The sequence below is a fragment of the Lynx rufus genome, unplaced genomic scaffold (assembly GCF_022079265.1).
Source record: "Lynx rufus isolate CCGP_SWC_20201006 ecotype Redwood Valley unplaced genomic scaffold, mLynRuf1.p SCAF_15, whole genome shotgun sequence".
NCBI lineage: Eukaryota > Metazoa > Chordata > Mammalia > Carnivora > Felidae > Lynx > Lynx rufus.
In genome coordinates, this window is record NW_025814829.1 from 2906102 (window position 1) to 2916561 (window position 10460).

The 10460-nt window shown below is 51.1% G+C and overlaps 1 protein-coding gene across 3 annotated transcripts in view; it reads left to right on the forward strand.

Moving 5' to 3' along the window:
* Positions 1-9487, forward strand: part of PBX1 (PBX homeobox 1) — a 171286-nt gene extending 161799 nt beyond the window's left edge. For 2 of the 3 annotated variants that reach the window (XM_047076520.1, XM_047076521.1), the window contains exon 8: positions 8997-9487. In XM_047076520.1, the coding sequence (XP_046932476.1) occupies positions 8997-9089 (93 nt within the window). In that variant the 3' untranslated portion in view covers positions 9090-9487. The remainder of the gene's footprint in view (positions 1-8996) is intronic. The other variant, XM_047076522.1, reaches the window with a different exon arrangement.
* Positions 9488-10460: the final 973 nt, after the last annotated feature.

Sequence of the window (10460 nt, forward strand, 5' to 3'; positions counted from 1 at the left end):
AAACCATCCTCTGTGTCTGAAGCGCCTTACAGGACGGTATTGATTGCGGGCCTTCACAACAGATGACTTAATAAACGACGAAGCTTAGACGGTGCCATCATAGGTCTTGATCTCGGAGTCGACCTCCATGTGCACTTGAGTCATGTGGTGCGGGGTGCTGGCAGGGTGGCGCCCGGTGACCATGTGGCAGTCGATGGTCTTGTGGTTGGGTTTCGACGGGCACCCCTCGGGCAGCAGTTAGAGTGTGTGCCAGATAAGGTTGGAGGCAGCGACTGGTCATGGAGAGTCCATGCTCCTCCCAGGTCGATGGCCACCAAATTTACTCCACAGGTCTTCGAGCAGGACCCCGCCTTTCCGGATAAGATGACTTAGTATTAACTAGCAAGATGGCGCTACCCGCAGTGGCATAACCCCAGGGCAGTAGAGCTTGTCTTGTCCAAAACCAAGTTTGGTGAGGTGGACTGAGGCTTAGGAGTGAGTGGTATCAGAATCCCCTAAAAGACTCTTTTGAGGCCTTCTTGTGGCTCATAGGTTCCGGCATCTTCCTAAACAGCACAAAGATTCCCTGAAGGGGAACCACAGACACGAATCCCCTGCCTTCAGCCCGAAGCCACGCTTCGCGTGTGGTGCCCACACGTGTCACACAGCCCGACCTTTTCAAATTTGAAGTGTCTAAAATAGTGGCACAGAGCGGGGACTGCGTTTGGCAAATTCTAGTTTCTGAGTCCTACTTTCCTCACCTGACAAGTAGGAATAGGAGCCCCCGCAGGGTTTGTGTACCATTTGAGACTCATCCACCAGAGCAAGAGAATCGCTACCACAATCCGTGCGTTACTGTGCAGTTATCACGGACACCGGCGGCCTGACGGCCTTGCACGCACAGGGCAGGCCGCCAACGGAAGCTTTCAAAGCATTCGTTTCTCTGTTCATCCAACTCGAGGACCTAACCAAGCGGCTCCCGGTGAGACGTGGTCCCTGTTCTCTGAGGCCCTGTGGCTGAATGATCTGTGATCTCGTTGAGACTGGAGACGAAAGCCATTCATGTGGCCTGCAAGCCTTGGCATGGTGGAGCCCTGCCACTCTCCGGCCCCATCTTGCTGACGTGGCTGCTCTTCTCCGGTTCCATTGCTTCTGGCCTCCTCTCAGTTCCTTGGAGCCTTGGGAGAGGATTCTCTCTCTGCCCAGTGGCCTCTTTGCCCCTCTTTCTACTTGTCTGTATCCGCCCACCTCTGGGCTGACTTCCCAGAAGCCCGAGTGCAATGAGGTCCCTACTATATTCTCTCCTCGCACTTACTACCACCTAGAATCTACGTTTGTCCTGTTGACAAGTTACCCAATGTCTGTGTCCCACGAGGCAGGAAGCAGCGGGAGGGCAGATGTCAGATGTGTCGTATCTACCACTGTATGCCCGGTGCGTAGCACGGGGCAGGCACTGGAGACGTATTTGTGGATCCGAATGAAATGGTGACCGTGAGGAAGAGCCGGTACTCACATAGACCTTTAAATAAATAAGAGCTGCATATGGTTAGAAGTCAACATGAAGGGTCAAAAAGTCGGGGGTCCTGGCATTTAGGGAAGTGGGTGATGGTGTGCCTTGAAAGAGGAAGGAGGTGGCTCTCTGGCCAGGCCGTGGAAGATGACGCGGGTTTCCAGAGGCCAGAGGAGAGGGACGGGCAAAGGCCAAGAGCCTCTCGCTGGATTTCATCTGTAGAGCAAAAGGGACCCTCGCTTGGGCAGTGGGTGATCTGTTATTCAGCTGAAACTACTGAAGTCTCGGTTAGCAAGGGTATCTGTTCTCTACCAGGAACGGCTGATTTGTCTTAACATATACAGACCTTTCAGGGCAAAATCTCGAGGCTCGAGAAGCTGCGGTGGGGCCCGCCTAGAAAGGGAGGGCATGGTGGGACCCGGCTAGAAGGTCACCAGGGACTGACTGAGTGGCAGGTGGCAACCAGGGAGGACACCCTCTGCGGTCAGGGGACCATGGAAACAGGGATTCTGGGGCCAGCAGCATGGGGATCATCCAAGCAGAGGGTTGACTCTGGGGAAGTGCGATGGCAGGTGGGAGTTGGTGAGCCGAGGCTCCAGAGCAAGCTTCGAGCTGCAAGAGCAAGTCACGATCTCGGTCTTAGCCGAAATGGCAGAAATAGCGGGAATTTACGCAGAAGCTGGCCGTGGATTTGGCAGAGGTGGCTTTAGCCGCAGAAGAGAAGTACCTGTACAAAGAAACAGGTGCAAAAGGTCAGAGCGGAACAAGCAGCAAAATTGATTCTGAGTTGCCTGGGGTACCCGGGTGAGCCAGAGTGGAATCTTTTGGGTTGAGTGTACCTGTTATCCCCCAGCAGGGATGCCCAGATCTAGTGAGTGTAGACACTGCACGGGACAGACGCACACTAAACAGTTACTTGTTGTTTATCCCGGCTTTGGGAGGCGTCCTCTATTTTCTCTGGCGGCTCCATTCCCAGATCCCAAGGTGGTAGAAGCTGGATCTGCGTGGGAGTCTCAGCCTCAGAGAGGATAAAGATGGGAAAAGCCCCTGCAGGCCACACAGGGACTGTGTCTGTTCCGTACGTTTCCGTGAACCCCACTAAGCCGGAGGAGGCAACGGGGAGGCCAGTCCAGATGCCAGGCCCTCCCCGTGCCCTTTGGAGAACAGCCCTTGTTGACATGGTGAGCTAAGCCGTGGAGCCACGACAGGCAGGATCCAGTGTTTGGGTTTGTTGTTTTTTTTTTTTTTTTTTTTTCCAACTGTTTTTTAAAGAAACAGTACAGAACAGTATGAATATTAATCATATAGTTCCTTATTTGGGATCTGGGGTGAAATACCAGATCTCCTTGATGTCTGCTGAGTAAGAGAAGAGTTCACTTCCTGGATGTAGACGTCACCCTGCAACCTGGCACTGCCTCTGCCTTATCGCTTGAGTAGCTTCTCGGTGCTCACAAGCTCTTTCCGTGTAGTCAGACTAAACCGCGGAGGTCCCGGATCTGCTACCGTGGATCCCTCCAAGCCCACAATGGAGAAGGAACGTTGGAGTGCCTGCCGCTGAACGTTTATGTGCTCCTTCGTAGGCCCCTCCAAGAGATATTTGTTAAAGTCTGTGCTGTGGCAGGCACTTCGGAAGCAAAGTTCCACAGCCCAGCCGTCGTGGTCTGATGAGTGAGGCAGACATATAGAAAAACAAATGCAGTATGGCCGCCCGGGTACTGTGATACAGGTGCATACAGAGAAGGCGGGTGGGGGGTGGGGGGGAACCTGCAGGAGGAAGAGACATTGCCGGGGGCAGATAGGGGCACAAGGATACTTAACCTCAGTCTTGAAGAACAGTACAAGGCGTGAGTGGCATGTCATTGGATAAGTGGGGTCTTCAAGGGAAAAGAAGCAGGCATGAACTGACTCCTCTGTTCCGGGAATTTCTTAGCAGCCTGCTAACGGTTGAAGTATGAAACACAAGGGTTGCGCTGGGGAGTGAGCAAGATCAAGGACATTGTGGGCCTGATGAGGACACTCAACCTCATCTGGAGGCTAATGAGAAGCCACTGAAGGTGAAAGAGGGAGATCACAATTACATGTTGGGAAGATCACTCTGGGGGCAGCTGGAGGGAGGACCAGAGGTTGTCAGAGTGGGCCGGCACCTACTAACCGTTGTCAAACTTTCCGGGGAAACTTTGACTGTTTTGTCCCCAAGGGCAAATGCTCGGGGTATAATCTTGGGAAAAGTGTATTCATATCAGGAAAACATCCTTCTTTGAGCTTCTTGGAAAAGTGGTCGATCTAGGATGTGGCCCCGCCGAGTGAGCCTGTGTCCCCGCTGATGAGTGGTGGCTGTGTGTGTTTGTCTGTGCATGCCTGTCCGCATGGAGAGGGAGCACACATCCCCGTTTCTTTTGTTTTTCTTCCTGGCCGGCCCCACCAGTGCCGGGCCTTTGGGGGCCTGGAGCACGTCCGCCTCCCCACCCACGCCGAAGGCATCTCTGGTAATGGCATCTGGCCCATATGCACATCGAGCTCTCCTTGGTGCTGACATCAGCCAGTTTGTGGCACCTCAGCGTATTTCTGGGTTGCAAATGAGAGTTTCTTAGTGCCAGGCTTCGCTCGGGCTGTCACATCAGGTGATGAATTCTCTGCATCAACGGTGTGCTGCTAAGGTAAGCTCAGAGGAAGAGCGGGAAGGAGCGGAGGGTGGGACTAGCAGTTCTCAGCTCAGCAGCCACTGCTCTGGGCTGAAAGCGGTGCTGGATCCTCAACAGCAGGGGAGAGGCAGGTGGCCCTTGTTTGGGCTCGGGAAGGTGGCAGAGAGAGAGAGGGAGAGAAGTCGGGGCTTCAGGGACAATTCTGTGTTCTCGCGTTTGGTCAGGAGAACCCACGTGGGTGTTCCCATCCCCCACTGCCCCATCCCTGGCCTCAGAGCTCGCTGTGCCTCGTCCGACAGGCAGGCTGTGCCTTATCCATTAGAGGGGGTCCCAGCAACATTGGGTATATATCAATTACGTGCCAGATTCATTCGGGCAGGATGTGGAGTGCGCAGTCGTTCGTTTGTTCTGAAATGTTTTGTTCCCAAATCCCTTTCTTTAATTTGTGTTTGAAAGTCCGGGTTTTCTTGTCTGGGAAACCGTGTGCATGTTGTCCTAATTGTGTATTCCTTTGGCTTCCTCCTCCAGGAGGTTCCATGATGAGCCCGCTGCTGGCTTAGGCTTCATCTGGTGGAATTAAATGTGAGATCAGGCCTCGCTTCCAGGCCACAGGCCGCAGAATTTCCTGTACGACTAGCTGCGAATGTAAAGGCTCCTGCAGGAGGCATGTTCCTAGAGATAACAAGGGCACACTTGGTTTTGCAGATTTCACCTTCCCACCCCCGTGAGGCCTCAGTGCGCTTCCGACATCAGCATTTTGAAGGGAGTGTGTCTGTTCTGAAGGGAGGTTTGCATCCGAAGATGAGTGAAGGTGGAAGTTGGGGCGCAGAAGAAAAATCAGAAGGAAAGTCTTATTTCTTGCCACCCCCCGCCCCCACGGTCGCTAATGAGACCATCCTCCCTGCTCCCTGCGCCCGCCCCAGAGATAAATAAACACACAAAGGCGGAGTTTCCTACTTAATATGCACCCGCAGTCAGGAAGCGGGAAGGAATTGCTCCCCAGGGTTAACGTGGCAGTAAGCGAGGTCAGCTGTTTCCCAAGACGGAGCAGCCTCTGAACGGCTTGCATTAAGCCTGGAACAGCGCCGCCGAAGCAGCCAGAGTGATTTACGGGAAACCTGGCGAAGTTGGGCTTGCTCGCAGTTTCTGATCACGGAGGTTTTAGCGGGGGGCGCGGGGGTGGGGGGAGTAGTTACAGGAATACAGGACTTCAGGGTTAATGTTGAGGGGCCCCGGGCACAAGGCGATAGCTGGCCGCCCAATCTGAAGTTGTGTGTGTCTGCGTGTGTGTTTATGGATAGAGGGGGAGTGAAAGAAAAGAGACTGGTTTTATTTATTTTTAAGAGGTCTTATATATTCTTCCTCACTGGGCCAGCTAGGATCATTAAGATGCCAGTTTTGGTATCAGCTTGAACTGATTCCTGTCTCTACCATCTGTGAGCTTCCTGTACCCTCTGGCGTCCTGTGCACTGGTCCGAGAAAACAAAACTTTTTCAAACGTCTCCTGCTTGAGTTATTTCATCTCAGACACACGAATCAAAAGGAGTCTCCTGGAATCTTCTGGTCAGTCCAGGATGCCTTGCCAAATCCCTCCGAATGAGACACCGCCGGGCTCATTTTCTCTACTGATGGCTTTACTTTGGGCACCGCTTATTATTTTAATGAAATTGAAGCATGGCTAAATAATGGTAAGAGTAGTGATATATTAGGAGCGCGATGTAGTGAAACGTTTTTGCGCCTTGTACTCTGACATGGACGTGGACTGCTTTCCTGGGGTTTCCACATCTACACGTCCCCCACCAGGTCGATTCCAAGATATGTGAGTCTTCTCTTCTTGTGCGAGCACTTTATTCTCTGCCTCATGACCCTGTACTTCAGGAAGCTCTGTGAAGTTTTCTTAAAATCCTGTAGTACTCAGCAAACACACACACGCACACACACACGCACGCACACACACACCCCGCCATTTACTTACTTATCCATCTATCTCTGCTAAACACACACATATAAAAAAGGATTCTTAAGACAGGTGTCAAAATGCTAACAGTTGGCTATCTTTGCACAGTAGGATTTTGAGAGTTGCGCATTTTGTTTTTCATGCTTTTTCTATTTTCCAAATATTATATTGCATATCCAGTTGCAAATACTGTATTTGAAAATCTTATATAAGCTTATCTTTTGTAATCAGAAAAGATAAATGACATTAAAGAATTTTCTTTGGGGTAAAATGAGTATAATCGCTGTTCCCACTCCTCCTAAAATGGCACCAGAATGTGTATGTTCTTGGTCGGGAAGAGAGACTAACCTCTTGCCACCCCTGTGACAAACCTGCGTTAGGAAGCTGAATTAATATGATTATGATCATATGACAGGGTATTGGCCCCAGAAAGATGGTTGTATATTTTTATACAACCCAGAAAGAATTGTTGTATATTGTTAAATATTTTTTTGTATTTTTATTTTTTTTACATTTATTTATTTTTGAGAGACAGAGAGAGAAAGAGCATGAGCAGGGGAGGGGCAGAGGGAGAGGGAGACAGAGAATCCAAAGCAGGCTCCAGGCTCTAAGCTATCCGCACAGAGCCCAACATGGGGCTCAAACCCATGAACCATGAGATCATGACCTGAGCCGAAGTCGGACACTTAACCAAGTGAGCCACCCAGGCGCCCCAAATGTTTATTTATTTATTTATTTTAATTTTTTTTAATGTTTATTTATTTTTGAGACAGAGAGAGAGCATGAATGGGGGAGGGGCAGAGAGGGAGGGAGACACAGAATCGGAAACAGGCTCCAGGCTCCGAGCCATCAGCCCAGAGCCCGACGCGGGGCTCGAACTCACGGACCGTGAGATCGTGACCTGAGCTGAAGTCGGACGCTCAACCGACTGAGCCACCCAGGCGCCCCTTATTTATTTATTTGGGGAGAGAGCATGTGGAGGAGGGGCAGAGAGAGACAGAGACAGAAAGAGAAGCCCAAGCATGCTTCACGCCCAGCACGGAGCCCGACACAGGGCTCCACCTCATACCCGTGAGATCATGACCTGAGCCGAGATCAAGAGTCAGACGCTTAACCAACTGAGTCACCCAGGCGCCCCAGAAAGAATCATTGTAAAATAAAGAGTTCCCATTTCCTCCTCGTTCTTCCCCTTCCGATCCCTCACCAAGGGCAAGAGAAATGTGCTGGGCAGGGAGAGGGGGAGGAGGAGCTACTGACTAGGTCAGGAGATGGAGATTTGGATTTTCGTGCAATTATTCATGGATCCCCAATTGAGGTGAAATGCCCTTGGCATTGCCCAGGCTAACCTTTTGCCCTCTTAGTATCTAGACCTGCTTGCTCTTTAGGGAGGTGCAGAAAAACATCTATCCTCGTGTAGAGGTAACTGGTGGGAGCTGCTTTGAATGAAAAGCCCGGCTTTCCCGGGAAAATTGGAACATCCTTTGGGTGAGCCAGTGAAAAAGAAAGCCAAGAGGATGAGAAGGGCAGAGGAAAAGGAGCCCGGATTCAAAGGTTGAGAAGCCCGTGTGTCTCAGTCATAAACCAGAAGCCCGCTTTTCTCTCGCACCCCTGCTTTCTTATGAATGAAATGTGAACGCGTTTGCATGTAGGTGCTGGGTGCCCTGGAGTATCCCAGAGTGGAAGTTGTGACCCCTCCCAAGTGGCAATAATAACACCTGCCTCATGTACCCCAAATATTTCAGGGAAAAAAATGAGTGGAGAGTAGGGTAGAAAATAATTGACCCAGAATGCCCAAGACCTGGTCTGTTCAACATTCACATTTTTAGAGCTGAGGTACATTAACTCCAAAGGAACACAGCAACTGAGGGGGGGGGGGGAGGCATCTTAGCTCACTTATATTTCAATGCTTTAAAATACATGAACAGCCCTGAATTATGCATCGTGAATAAACCACTCTAGCAAATCATCCTCTAGCCATTTTAACGGGGGGATATTTTTGGAAAGGGGTGGTCATCAAAATAAATCCTTTCAGAACAATTCCATTTCTGGATGCTTCTGGATTTAGAGTCTTAGAAAAATGATCTATAAACATAGATCAAACTTACAGCTTCCTGGATCACCACCTCTCTAGATATGTTTGTGTAGATCAGTCCCTGGTCCACCTTTGTTTTCGCCTGTTTTATTTGCCTGAATCACCCTCTGTACTTTTCAAGGCTCACCTCAAACACTACCTCTTCCATGATGCCTTCCCTGATGCTCCAACAAGATGGGGTATTGCCTTCATCTGAACCGTCATAACAACTGGGTTGTACTATTTCTTAGGTTCTGCCTTGAATGATAGTTCATTCACATGCGTGTCTTATCCACCTCCTTGAAGCCACGAACCGTATCTCACTCGTCATTGTATACCCAAGAGCATTAGTAGAGAACCTTGCACAGAACAGGTGCCTGGAATCCCCTAACGTACGGAACACGCATAGAAAGGCTTTAGAAGGCATTCGGGCAACCTTTTAATTTTTCTAAAGGGGAGCCCGAGGCCCAAAGACGTAGAAGTGCTTCACCAGGGTCAACAGCTAGCCATGGCCAGCGTCGGAACCAGAACTTGGGTCCCTCGACCTGTCATTCCCCTAGAGCATCACCATGATCATCTGACAGCTTGAACTGACTTCAAATAGCTTCGAGAAGTGGGGGGTATTAACCTTGTGTCCAAAGGCTCAATGGGAGGGCCCAAACTCCTCTGAGGGTGGAGGGAGTACTACCAACCACAAGAATAGCGGCCCAGCCGAGGAGCGTCCTATGTGCCAGGCACCGTGCTAGGCCCTTCACACAAGTTGCCTTGTTGTCATTGTCTGCTCAAAATGGCCACCCAATCTCAGAAGACTGACTTCTCTCCCTTTTTCCCTTCTAGGCTAATGGAGGTTGGCAGGATGCCACTACCCCTTCATCAGTGACCTCCCCTACAGAAGGCCCTGGCAGTGTTCACTCTGATACCTCCAACTGATCTCCCAGCAATCGCATCCCGGCTGACCCTGTGCCCCAGTCGGGACAGGGCCAGGAGGGAGGGTTTCTCTCCCAACGCTGAAGCGGTCAGACTGGAGGTCGAAGCAATCAGCAAACACAATAAGAGTCTCCTTCTCTTCTCTTCTTTGGGATGCTATTTCAGCCAATCTGGACACTTCTTTATACTCTCTTCCCTTTTTTTTTTCTGGGTAGAAGCCACCCTTCCCTGCCTCCAGCTGTCAGCCTGGTGCCCGCCATCTTTCCCGCCCCTTCCCTCTGTCCTAGACTCCCGGGGCCCCCGCCCTCTCTTACATCACGGAAGGATATTTTCAACCATTAGAGGAATTTAAAGAGGAAAGAAAATACAAAGAAAATAATAAACGTGTTTGTATGTTTTCACGCTGGTGGTTTGAGGAGCCAGATTTACCTCACTCGGATCCCTCGCTCCCTCTGTGAACAGGCAGCCCTTCTCAGTTTCTCTTCTTACTCTCACTACCTCTTAGCAGGAATGCGCAACGTTGCCCCACTCATTCCAGGCCCCCTGCCTTCTCTTGCTCTCCCCTCCCTGGGCCAGCTCCACTTAGAACACTTCTTCCTCTTCCTCCCCAGCCCTAGCTGTGCCCTGGGGACTGCCATAGCTGGGCTTCTAAAGGTGCCACATTTTCCGGTCTCACCTCCACTAGGTTGATCCCCAGGCAGGAAGTCAAGCAGCAGGAGAGGACGGAAGCAACCAGAAGGGCAGAATTCTCGGAGACTTTCTCCTCCTTCTCCTAACAGCTCTTGGTTTCAGAGGCACAGTCTTTGGAGACCATGCAACTCTTAGTAAGCAAGGTCCAGAACCTACCGCAAAACCAGATCCGAGTGGGCATGGCGACGAACGAACCGCTACAGAGTAGAACGTTCTCACCCTGAAACCCTTCAACGGCACCTTCTCGCACACGCACGCGCGCGGTCTCACACGTTCACTTTCTCCAGATCCGTCACAGGCCGCTTGCAAAAATACCCACGTTAGCAACCGCAGCAATTAGCCCAGGAGAGGGAATTAGCGGCTCTGAGCGAGGCTCACCGAGACAGAGAAACAGCACGTGCCTGAACCTTCCAGGCCCCACGGCCCCCCGGCTTGCACGCAGAACTGCATACACGGGACCAATCACGGTGGAAGCCAGGTTTGCAGTGTAAGCTCTTCCCGTTCCCAGCACCTCTGGACTCTCAGGGAGCCACGCACAGTACTTAGCAATGTCTGCAATGGCTTTGGTTCTGTTCTGGTTTTGTTTTTATATTAGGGACATTGCATTAATTGTCCGGAGTGTTCCGTGGCGCCACATTCTTGTTCTGGAGGGGTTGTGTGAGCACACGGCCCAGGCACGTTTTG